At 40.2% G+C, this 12,578-nt stretch overlaps 1 protein-coding gene across 1 annotated transcript in view; it reads right to left on the bottom strand.

Moving 5' to 3' along the window:
• tbc1d14 (TBC1 domain family, member 14) overlaps positions 1 to 12,578 on the bottom strand; it is a 55,892-nt gene that overhangs the window by 8,413 nt on the left and 34,901 nt on the right. Inside the window, exons 4-11 of the mRNA XM_074699360.1 lie at positions 12,139 to 12,263; positions 9,391 to 9,473; positions 9,168 to 9,285; positions 6,150 to 6,256; positions 4,737 to 4,817; positions 4,502 to 4,590; positions 4,271 to 4,342; positions 484 to 612 (exon numbers count right to left, since the gene is read on the bottom strand). Coding sequence (XP_074555461.1) covers positions 484 to 612; positions 4,271 to 4,342; positions 4,502 to 4,590; positions 4,737 to 4,817; positions 6,150 to 6,256; positions 9,168 to 9,285; positions 9,391 to 9,473; positions 12,139 to 12,263 — 804 coding nt within the window. The remainder of the gene's footprint in view (positions 1 to 483; positions 613 to 4,270; positions 4,343 to 4,501; positions 4,591 to 4,736; positions 4,818 to 6,149; positions 6,257 to 9,167; positions 9,286 to 9,390; positions 9,474 to 12,138; positions 12,264 to 12,578) is intronic.

Genomic DNA, 12,578 nt, shown 5'->3' with positions numbered 1-12,578 from the left:
ACTCTTAGTTTTAAAGATATTGATACCAGTTTTGTTGGCAAGTCATGGGAATCAGTTCTTTGAGAGGCAGTGAAAAGACAAGTATCAGGAAAAAAATGCTGTTTTTTTTTGTAAATGTGAGTCTTCTCTGTGAAAATGTGAACAAATGTTCTGTTAAACACAACCCTGGTGGCAGGGGTGACAGGGAGAAAAATAACCATGCAAAAAGTAAATTTTGCATTGTTACTGAAAAAAAAAGATATCTCAGGCACTGTTTTTTCCCTCTTGGCAAGTCCTGTCAAAAGTAGAATAAGTATTAAAACTTTATTGTTACTAAATACATTGATATCGAATCGAATCGCGAATCAAATTGTTTCAGAAAATCAGTGGCGATACCCAACCCTAGTTGTAATGTTGCTTTCACCCTTAAAACCCTATTTCTAAACACATAAATGTGTCAGTAAGTGGTGAATGGTGTGAGTGTGTGTGTGTGTGTGTACTGACAAGGCTGTGGTCGACTCTGAAGAAGGCCATCTGACACGGCTTGTTGAGCAGGTTGGCAAAAGCTATGAAGGCGTCGGCTGTGTCCAGATTCAGGATCAGCACTGCTGCGATGAACGACATTCCCTGCACCTAAACACACACACACACACACACACACACACACACACACACACACACACACACACACACACACACAATACTATTTTAATGAAATATTCAATATCAGAAAGTTTAAACATGCTAGCAGTGTATTTTGCATCATCATTCACACTGTTGCCTGTTTAAGGTTTTGTCTCTTGTCAACAAACTCATATTCAAATCAAGCTCAGTTTGGACGAAGAAAGACAAACTGCTGACGCAAAGACACACAAAACAAAACCACCCCTGCACACAGAGAGAGATGGATGCATGTTAAGTGTGTAGCAGCTCATGAGTTGGGGTCAGTGCAGGAAGTCACACTCATTTCTGTCAGAGCAAAGAGAGCGCGGGGCTAACCGCAGCATTTTAAGAGCACAGTGCGGCTGTGAAAGGCAACATTGCTCAATCTTCAAACCACCGTGTATGTGTGGAGAATATCACCAGCTTTTTCACCTTAGTTTGAGGGTTTTATACTAATACAATGCAGAAATTCATGTTCATAATGATAATTTTTGACTTTTAATGTTTGATTGAACCCACATCATGTTCGAGGGGATTAGTTTTATCTGAAAATGTCCAAAGAGACTTTTGTGCCAAACTTGAGTCTGGAAAAAAATGTTGATAAATTTTCTCTACTTTTGTTGAAGAAGGGGTTAAAAAACAATCATCTCAGTAGTGTCATCTCAGATTAAGAGTGTAATGTCACTATGATATCTGTTCAAGACTCTGGAAACACGTGTTTTCAGGCCCAGTTATGCACAAAAACACATCAACATGTGGTTCTGTCACTGGTTACCAGCTCAGATCATGGTTCATTATTTTCCTCTGAATATTAAGAATCTATTAATAAAACTACTGAGATAATTGAGAGGTTAATTTTAGATAGGAACAAGATAAAATGTGGCTCTGAGAGTTGACCTTGCTGCAGGGAGCAAAAAGAAGCATCAGGATTCCCTGTCAGATAGAAATAAAAGCCCTGTTCGCTCTAACAGAAGAAAGGGATAGAGTGTAAACCTTGAATTTGTACGTAATCTGTTTCCAGTCGGTCAGGTAAAAGCACCTACAGTTCCTCTAAAGCTGCGTGAAAGGTTTCAGCCTCAGACCCAGTGGAAATCAGACACTGGTGGCTGTTAGTCATCCTCAGCGCAGTCAGATTTGGTGTGTATGGTAATAATAGACGTTGGAGGCGTTGTGTGGGAGAGGACAGTCTACACTGTGTCATTTTTTACCTTTACAATATTCAACTAGTACTACTGGACTGACTCTTTACACATGCACAGCAATTCACCATCTTTGTCTTCAAATATCTCAAGTCAAAAGTTTTTTTTCCACCAGAGCCCTTTGAATGACCTTTCTGAGGAGACAAGGCTGGCAGAGTCAGTGACATCTCTTAAAGTTCTTTGTAAAACTTACTTTTACCTTATTTTTAAAATTTCATTTAAATGTCAAACTAATTGGTTTTGATAAATTTGTTATTATGACTCTTTTTTTTGTTTAATCTCTATTCACTTAATGTTTTATCCCTTTCATTGATCTTATTTACTTGTTTATTAACTCATCTATCTATTTGATCGATTCATTTATTTCACCGTTCAATGCCTTTTAACTCTTTCTATTCTCTCTACTGTGAAAAGGTACTCTTCCTAAAAACTTTTGACTTTTGCTTTTTCATGTTTCTGTTAAAAATCCATGTTTGATTACAGCACTTAGTTTAATGTGCTTTTTGTGCTAATCTTTTAAACTGTACTTTGTTCCTGCATTTTCAGAACTTTCTAGACTCCTTCTCAGTTAAATGTTATTTTTTATCAACCAAAATTTTTGCCATGCTTTGTCTTTTTAATAACTTAATATTTTCATTTTCATTTTCCTCTGTAATTAGAAATTGGTGCCTTTACAGTCACATTATTTCAGAGGTTAAAGTTTTAAAGTGTGGCATGATTGGTATGTTCTGTCACAATTACTATGAGTTTTTATTTTCATAACTCTGTCCACTAGAGGGCACTCCTATGTCACTCATCCAACTTCAGCACCAGTGATATGAAGCACACACGCTGTCACTTGATGGACATAAAACATACACTGATGATTTAGAGTGGACAAGCTGTAGAATATGATTTATAACTGTTTTACATTTTACCTGCAGTGCAAACATAAAGTGTAGAGCTGTTTGAACCACAGACATAACCCACTGCTCATCTTTCAGTCTGTAGTTCCTCTATTCTACAAACACACTAAAACAACTTGTTCTACTACTTTGGAGAAAGACAGATGTTTCAGATTTGAAAATGTGGCAAAAAGAGCTAGAATAAGTTTGGCTGATTGATTGTTAAAAGAAAACGTTTGATTTTTGGCATCTTTTGGTCTCATTCCTCAGAAGTGACTCTATCTTCACTCCAGTATGTCTTTAGTGAAAGGATGGGAGAAGAAGAGGAGCTGGGCAGGGGTTAGAAATCTCCAGACAAGTTTTTTTTTTTTTTTAATTCTCAGCTGTTATTTGTCATGTATCTTCTTCTTCTTTTTTTTGTAGAAATGTTTGCCCAGAAACTGTGTTCAAAAGATGCAAGGTGTAATATCATTATATTTGGGAAGTCAGCTTCTTTGTTAAAATTTTTGATGAGAAATAAATATATCTTATAAGCTTATAACAGTTAATGCAGATATCGCTCACATTAAGAACTGGAATAAAAAAAAAAAAAAAAACGTTTTTTCTGACAGGAAGCTGAATTTTCAGGGTTGTTTCTGTAAGCATCAGATGTTAGAGCCCAAGAAGAAGAAGAAGAAGAAGAAGAAGAAGAAAAAGAAGAAGAAGAAGAAGAAGAAGAAGAAGGAGAAGAAGAAGAAGAAGAAGAAGAAGAAGAAGAAGAAGAAGAAGAAGAAGGAGAAGAAGAAGAAGAAGAAGAAAAAGAAGAAGAAGAAGAAGAAGAAGAAGAAGGAGAAGAAGAAGACAAGGAAGGAGAAGAAGATGAAGGAGACAAAGGAGAAAGAGAAGAAGAAGAAGAAAAAGAAGAGTGAGAAGAAGACAAGGGAAAAGGATCAGAAGAAGAAGGAGAAAGAAAAAAGGAGAAGAAAAAGTCGAAGATGAAGAAGAAGAAGGAGGAGAAAAAAATATGAAAAAAAGTCAAAAATGAAGGAGAAGAAGAAGAAAAAGATGAAGAAAAGAAGAAAAAGTAGAAGTAGTAGGAGAAAAAGAAGAAAAAGAAGAAGTAGTAGGAGAAAAAGAAGAAAAAGAAGAAGATGAAGAAGAAAAAGAAGGAGAAGAAGAAGAAGAAGGAGAAAAAAAAGTTGAAGATGCAGAAGAAAAAGAAGTAGAAGAAGGAGAAAAAGAAGAAAAATAAGTAGAAGAAGGAGAAAAAAGAAGAAGGAGGGGAGAAGAAAAAGAAGGATAAATGAAGAGAAAGAAGAAGTAGAAGGAGAAAAAGAAGAAGAAAAAGAGGAAGAAGAAGTAGAAGAAGGAGAAAAAGAAGATTTAGAAGATGAAGAAGAAGAAGAAAAAGAAGAAGTAGAAGAAGGAGAAAAAAAAGAAGAAGTAGAAGAAGGAAAAGAAGAAGAAGAAGGAGGGGGAGAAGGAAAAGAAGAGGAAGAAGAAGAAGAATATAAAGCAGCTGCTTAAGTATTATAACTGAGTTTTGGGTGAGTGTGTGTGACTTACATAGCCAACGTCTGGTCGGTAACATGTGTACGCTCCCAGGATGCTGTGCAGTACATCGTGATACGGCCCGCCCTGCAACAAGCAAAGAAACAAGGAAAAAAGAACAACCCAGCTGAAAATAAAGTCAAACAGACACCAGGTCAAGTCATAAAGTTTTCCTGCTTTTTCAAAGATCACATTTTTTTAAATTTCAGGTTCATTAAGTCCTTCAAATGAGCTCCTCTCACTGACCTGCTGGAAGATACACAAGTGTGGGAAAGTTCTTGAGATGTCGAGTTTTATCAGCTCCAGACTCGACTCCCGGTCTGATGAACCAGCATCTAGAAGACAGGGGAAAACTCTGTAACATCTGGAAACAAAAATAACTCTAGACAGGAATTCTTTATGTGTCTTTAACTGAAAAGCACTTTAATCTTTAGACCAACTCTAAAACATCTGCCAGAATTGACAGCGGTTGTGTGTCTACCTTCAGTTTCCGTCTCAGAGGACGGCGCTGGCATGCTCTTCCACTTCTCTTTCGCTCGAGACAAACAGATGTTATACAGCTCTGCAGGGACACATAGCAGCACAGCAGAACAGTCAATAAGAGACACAGAGGGGCTCATGGAGGCACTGATACTCTGAGGGAGAACATGATGACTGGACAGAAAGCACTTCAGGTGATAAAAGGGTTCAGCTCTTTACGTTACTCTGCAGCAGTAGCACAGGAGCTGATTTAAGGAAGAAGATGCGTCTCTTTCTTTTCTCTGCAGTGCTTTCAGAGCTCTCTGCCTCTCCTTTGACCTTGTGTAGACCTTTAATGATGAGACGCTGGATCGAAATAATGAGCTTTCAGGGACGACATGTAGCTCTGCAACACGGTCACGACCTCATAGAGTCTCCCACACAGATAGCAGAAGCAGCAGAGAATGGAAGACGGCGGAGATGCAGAAGCTACAAACGTTAAACCTTACTGCTTTAAAGCCTGTAGTGATGACTGTGAGATATTAAAGTTTGAGGACTGCTCAGGTATCTTTTCAAGACATTAATCAAAGTAAGTCAGAAGCTGCAAAATATAGTTATAGTTACCAAAAGGCTGGGAGGGATATTTTTAGAATCTGACAATGATGAAAAATTAACCTTGCAAAAAGACAATCTATCAGTGTTCACTGCCCCTGTTTCTGTTCATGTTTTTATTCTCTTTTTTTACGTATGTTTTTGGGTTGTTTCGTGTTTTAAATGATTCACTTAGCCTGGACGCTAAATGACATTTTTATATTACAAGCTAAAAATGAGCTAAAAACCGGTAGCTCATTTAGCAGCCTCAGTCATAAAAATTACTTTTGAAAAAGTGGGACAAATCTGTAACTGAGCTGCTTCTTAAGAGGCCCGGACAACTTTGAGAGGAATGAGGGTCATACGTGTGTGCGTGTGTGTGTGTGTGTGTGTTGATGCATGGCTCTGTGCTCCATTTAAAAGACTGAGCAGTACAAAGCAAAGTGAGCCAGCTCAGCAGTCAGCCAGCGAGTGCTTATCTGCAAGGAGCCCTGAGGAGCTTTAGCCCAGCAATTTGGAGCTGGTGTGTGTGTTGTGTGTTGTGTGTGTGTGTGTGTGTGTGTGTGTGATCCCCATCCAGCCTCCAGAACTCATTGAAATGCTGTGTGCTCCCTCATGAACTGTGGGAAATCACTGGACCGTGCTGCTTCTTTACCAGACACACTCTTTCTTCCTCTCTGTTCAGCTCACGGCTGACTATTTTTGGATCTCAATTAGAGAAACACTGAGACTAATTGTTACACGTACCTGTGTGTGTAAGTGTGTCTCAGTGTGTGTGACTTCCTGTTGAATAAGTGAAGTGGATCATTTCCACCTGTGTGGGACCTGTCGATCAAACATGTACCGTGAGTGATGTTGAGCTCGTTGCCCACGGCCAGGCTCCACACCTTCCCTCTGACGCTGGGAGGGATGCCCTGCCACCAGAGGTCTCTGACCCGTCGAGATGTACACCTGCAGGAGGGTGAGACAGACCATTCACTACATCAGACATTCTTTTTCTTTATTATTTACATCGAAAGATAACTTTTTTTTCTGTAGTGTCAAGTTCTTTTTCAGCTGTGTGGAGATCCCAACTCGAAAGGAAGAGTAAACTGCTCAAAGTAGATGACAAGACAGATTCTTCTTATGTTTGCCATTTTTATTCTTTTCAAGGTAAAAAACCTTTAAAGTAAGCAGACCAAATATAACAATGTTAAGAAATCATATAAGTCATCAAAAATAAGCATGAAATTTAAGCATTTTTAAAAAAACTATTATATCAAACTAATATATCTAAATAAATTAAGTTTAATCATAGCTTAAACTTGTGTTTTACAGAAACTGTTTCTTTTAATCTTTAGAAATCCTGAGTTGGAAACTAAATTAGGTTTTGCTTTGCCTTAACTAAAGAAATAATTTCAAAAAGATCAAATTTTTACTCATTTATGATTCTTTTCCATAATGTTAGTATCTAATCTCGTAGTTTTATTGCGTTAAGGAGACAAACAGCGAGAACAGAGAAAAAGGGATGCAGGAACGTGCAGAACGCAGGCCCTGCACGCCATAATCGTCAGGACAACATTTACCACACTACGACTGCTTGAAAAGTTAAGATTCTCACCGGCTGCCTCTTTGGGTTTTGCAGTTTACAAAGAATGCACAGCTCCGCTTTTTCCCTTTAGTTCTGAATTTCTCGGGGGGCACAGCAGCAGACGCGCGTCCCTCACCTGCTGCTTCAGGAGCGTAATTTGAAAGTAGGTCAAACCCTACCGGAAGAAGATGTGCGCTTTTAAGCGGTCAAATGTGATGATTATTTAACAATTTATCATCTACAATATTCCCTATTTCCCCTAGTAAGCAGCATTTGGTGATCATTCATGTTTAAAGTTCTCATTTATTTGTTTATTTATCTTCAGAACTGCACATGAGTATTCTTATTTGATCGAAACTTAACGAAATAAAATGCATAAATAACCTACTCTCTCTTTTATTTGTTTCTACTCAGATTAGGCCAGTTTTAAAGGCTATTTTTCCTAAGCCATTTTTAACCTTTTATTAAACTTAAAGTTTGACTCGACATGTAGATATTTCCCTTCCTCTATTTACAGCTTTTAAAGCCGACACATCGATTTTCCGAGTCGATCTTTAGAGTTTTACACACCAATCAGATTCAACCCTCATGCAACAAACTGAAAATAATCTAACACAGTCAGACGGGTTGTTTCATTAGTTTTCTTGTTTTGCTGCTGCAGAAAGTAATCACTATGTCGGTCCTGTAATGCACAGTGATCCGTCATGTCCTGTTCCTGATATCAGTTTATGGATGAGCAAGAACTTTTTACAACTGAACAAAGATAAAACTGGAGATCTTTTAAAAGAAACCAAAGCAGCTGAAGCTGATGAGAAACAGTCAGTTTTCATCGATAATGGCTGGAAGTGCGGTTCAACCCAGGAATGATTTTAGACAGTGATTCTTTTTAATGCTCATGCTTCATTCACTCAGCTTAGAAACACTACAAAAGTCAGACGGAAACTGGAAACTGGTCACATCACCTCCTCCAAACTACTCTGGCTCTCTGTGTCTTTTGGAATTGATGTTGAACTTGTTTTACTTGTTTGTAAATCTCTACACAGCTGTGCCTTTCCACACATAGTGGATGGTATTTGGAGATGTAAGCACAGGTAAGGGCTACCTGCAGAGCATTTCCACCTGACGCTGTTTGGGTAGCAGCAGGATCACCCTCCATTGATGTTTTGCTCCATTACTATGAAACACCTTGTGGTGGTGGAGCCAACTGCAGGGTTGTCTCCCTACCGCCCCCTGCAGCTACCTTTATGAGCCTTTCTTTCCTCAATCCCTATTCTTCCTTCTCAGCCAAATTGAAAAACTCCCTTTTTCCGCCTCCTCTGCCAAATCCTTGAATGTCTTTTTCAGCTTTGATCCGGCCACTCCTCCTGATGTTCCTCAGGAGGCGCTGGATGCAAGCTCCAACAAATCTGCAGCCAACCTCCACAGGGCAGATGATGGTTGACCATCCTGCCTCTGTAGCTACGAGCTGGGTGTGCTCATCTTTCTTCCTTTAGTTGTCTCCATTAATCCCACGGGTTTAGTTCATTGCAGAGTTGGTATTTTTCCTCAGAGGTGTACCACCAGATCAGGTTCATTTAATTTTATATTTCAGGTCCTCAAATGTTTCTATTCCATGTGTTTTTCTAGCTAGCACCGGCCAGAGATCTCCCAGTGTTCAAACCCTCAAGCTTGAAACCTCTCTGCCTCTGGATATCAAAACAGCTCAGAGCTCCCTGGGTGTTACTCAGAGCTCTTTCATTGCACTTATTCATTCTACTTTGAAGTATTTCATGCAACTCTTCTCATCTATTGCTGTTTTTCATTGTCTGTGCTTTTTAAAAGCACTGTGGGCTGTATGTATGTTTCAATTAATGAAGGGGCTTTTTGAATAAAGGTGGTTTTAACTTTGACTGATGGTGGATGTTGGAGTACTGCTGCATCTAAAACTTAAGCTCCATCTTTATGTATTTTGGGAGGGGAATGACTCACTGGTGCTAAAGTTTTGGAATCACTCCAACAAGGAAAAGTGTAAGGAAGAATGAGAAGGAAGAGGACTACTCCTGTGTTTAAAACACTACATCATGTGTAATGATGTTTCCACAGCGCAAACAAAATTATAGACATAACTCAGAAAAATGAGGCGAGCAGGGAGAGGAGAAAATGGAGAATCTCTGCTCAGTGTGCACAGTGACACTGCTCCTCCCACTGGCTTAGCTTTGTTGCAGCTTTCCTGGAAATGTAGGGTCATTTCTTTGGAGGTATGTGTGTTAAACTGGGGTAATGAGGCTGGACTCAGTCCTAGCTGGTACTCACATTGTGCTCCAGTTTGGTAGGATCTCCTGGTTCCAGGTCTGGGCAGCTGTGCCGATGCTCTCCTCGAGTTTACAACGATCCTCCAGTTGCTTCTTCCTCTTCTGAGCCTCCTTCAACTCTGCAGAGGGGAGAGAGGGGGAAGAATTCACAGGAGAGGAGATGATACATTTCTGCTATAGGAAGGAAGACAGTGAAGATGCTTGGACTATAAAATTGTCCTCACCTCTCTTCTTAGCCTGGGCCACCATCTCCTCATACTGCTGTCTGTGTTTCTGCGCCTCCTCGGCCGGCTTTGCGGGCAGATTTCTATACCAACAACACAGATATAGGGAAAGGGTTAAAGGCTGTTTGCTCTCTGAGCTTAACTTACATTATTCATGGTGAGCAGGCCTGTGTGGCACCAAGAGAAGGAAAGGTTCATTCAGTTAGCTTTATACTGTGACACAGGGGTCTGCAACCACAGGACTGTGGGCTGCTTCAGAGCCACACAGAATCCATGAATCATTTCTTTTATTTATTTATTTTTTAAGATCACACTACAGGGTGTTTTATTTTGAAAAAATGAACAGATTCTCCACCTGTCACATCCCTCAACGCTACCATCAGTCAAAGGTGCAACGCCTGAAAAACTTAGCCCACAAGCCAGTTTGACTGAGTAAAAAACAAACAACTTTTAAGAGCGTCTCTGAAAAGAGGAGAAGACCAAGTGATGGGACCGCAGGACAAAACTTACTTTTCCAAAGAAGAAACTGTGTTTTATTAGATCTGTGCAACCTTCACTGTGGAGAGTAGATAGATAGATAAAATACTTCATTCATCCCCAAAGGGAAATTCATGTTGTTTGGGCTCATCTTCCAAAGATTAAAGAATTAAACACTCTGGTGGCTGCAGGGAGAAACAATCTTCTGTATCTCTCAGTCCTGCAGCGCAGAGAGGTGAGTCGACCACTGCTGCTTTTTCTCTTGTCCAGGATGGTGTGGAGTGGGTGATCAGTGTGACGAATGATGGCCTTCACTTTCTTCTGTGTATACCTTTCCACCACAGCCTCCGGTGAGTCCAAACTGGATCCAACCACAGAGCTAGCTCTCTTCACCAGTTTTTCCAGTCGCCTCTTGTCCTTCTGCTTTAAACTATTTCCCCAGCAGACTGCACCATAAAACAAAGCACTGGCTACCACAGACTGATAAAACATCTGCAGCAGCTTTCCACAGACATCAACTGATCTGAGCTTCCTTAAGAAAAAGAGACGGCTCTGCCCCTTCTTAAAGAGTGCATCTGTATTAAGGGACCAGTCCAACTTGTTGTCCAGATGTACACCAAGATATTTGTAGGTTGGCACCACCTCCACGTCCACCCCATGGATGTTAACTGGCTGATGGCAGAGCCCAGACCTTCGGAAATCCACAATCATTTCCTTTGTTTTTGAGGTGTTCAGTAGGAGACAATTTCTATGACTCCAGTCACAGAAAGCTTTTATCAGATCCCTGTATTCAGATTCCTGTCCATTTTGGACACACGCCACAATAGCAGTGTCATCGGAGTATTTTTGGATGTGGCAGGACTCAGAGTTGTATTTGAAGTCTGCAGTATAAAGTTTGAATAGGAATGGAGCCAGAACAGTTCCTTGCGGAGCCCCCGTACTGCTCATGACCGTCCCAGAGACGCAGTTTCCCAACCTGACAAACTGTGGCCTCACTGTGAGATAGTCTGTGATCCAGGAGACAAAGGATGGGTTCACTCCTTTGTCTTTGAGCTCATCCCTCAAGTAGTAGTAGAGAGGTCGACGGCAGGAGCCCAACCTGTGATCAAACTGACCCAAACCAACTTTCTGGGATTCATAAACGCAAATCTATTTCCAAGTTTCCAAAATGGAAATAAAAACAAAAGATACTTTTCATAGGGTTTTTGTTTCATTTGGTTAAAAAAATATAGTAAAAATACCCCACTTGGGTATTTTTAAGTAGTATTCCAGGGGTGTTGATTTGGCCAGCGGGAGGCCAGTTGACATTCACTACCCACTGGCATGGGAAGCTTCCTCATCTGGAAATGCTCTGAAAGGTACAAGTTTTAGAACAACACATTTATATGACGTCTCTTTCAGGAAAGGCCTTAAATGTTTCTGTAGCACGGCTCTGTAGTAGAAGACTCCAGGTGTGTAACTGATTTCACCAAACGGAAACATTTGCCGCATCATAAAACAAAAAATCCAGCTAGGTAGACCCAGGACTGCTGAGCAGCTACATCAGACAAGATTGGGACAAGAACTGGACAACAGTCCCCTCCAAAAGTCCAGAAACTGGTCACCTCAGTCCCCAGACATTCACATATAGTTGTTCAAAGAAGAGGGGAAGCCTTATTCTTTTCTTAAAAAGTTGCAAATTTGTAGTTTGAACATTTGGTACGTTGTCTATGTTGAATTGTGCATAAGATTTGGATTTTTGAGATTTGCAAGCCATTTCTTGTGTTTTAAAGTCAAAATGGGTTGCATAACTTAAACTGCACATGGAGATTTTTGAATGATTCACCAGCAGGGGGAGACGACAAAGAGGGAAAAGAAGAACAGAGGAAACATGCAGCAAGACTTTTCCAGTAAGAGCTAGAGCTGAAATCAAACTTCCTGTTGTAACACAAGATATGTGACTAAAACACACTCCTGTTTCCCTCTGTGTGCCAACAGAGAGTCATACTAAGGCAGAATGCTAAAGAAGCAGTGCAGTGAAGCCAGGCCGAAGCAGGGGCCATTAAATTTTCAGCAGCACTTCTCTTTCACCCTGAAACAAGCAGAGCAGCAGAAAGAGGGAACAATAGTGAATGGAGTCTAATGACAGCACGGAGGGAGAGAAACTGATAAAGAAGGAATGAAGGAGAGGAGGGAGACTACAGACCAGGCTTTATCGTCTGATAGTAAACTCCCATGGAGGAGAGGGGGATGAAATGTGGGATCAGAGACTGTGTGTGTGTGTTTACATACGCAGGTCTGTCCTCCAGTATAAGTGCAGTGGTGGAGAGGGGCTCGAAGTCCAGGTTTTTTCTCACACTCTTCCGGGGAGACGTTGGGTTGCCGGGTCCAGCTCTGCCACTCTTTGTTTCATATTCCTGAAAAACAAAAGAAAAAACACACACAGTTTAAAATTCAAGAAGAACAAGAAAAACAACATGCTTTAGACTGGATTTAGTTTGAGCTCACTGCAGGGGATCGGAGCACTGAAACATTTGCATACAAACAAAGTGGGAATTAAAGAAACTAGTGTATGAGATGTGTCGAGCTGACATTAAAAAAAACCTAACAGCATGGTTTATCACAGGTTATTCAGGTTTTATAAGAAAAAAAAAATTCAACAAATTGAATGAACGTTGGCTCAGACTCACATTTTAGAGACTTTTGATATATTTACACATGTGGAGGCAGAA

Source organism: Halichoeres trimaculatus, unplaced genomic scaffold (assembly GCF_033239565.1).
Source record: "Halichoeres trimaculatus isolate MK-OKI-2021-1 unplaced genomic scaffold, fHalTri1.1 fHalTri1_scaffold_22, whole genome shotgun sequence".
Lineage (NCBI taxonomy): Eukaryota > Metazoa > Chordata > Actinopteri > Labriformes > Labridae > Halichoeres > Halichoeres trimaculatus.
The sequence above is the reverse complement of the archived record's forward strand: the minus strand, read 5'-3'. Positions and strand labels throughout refer to the sequence as shown.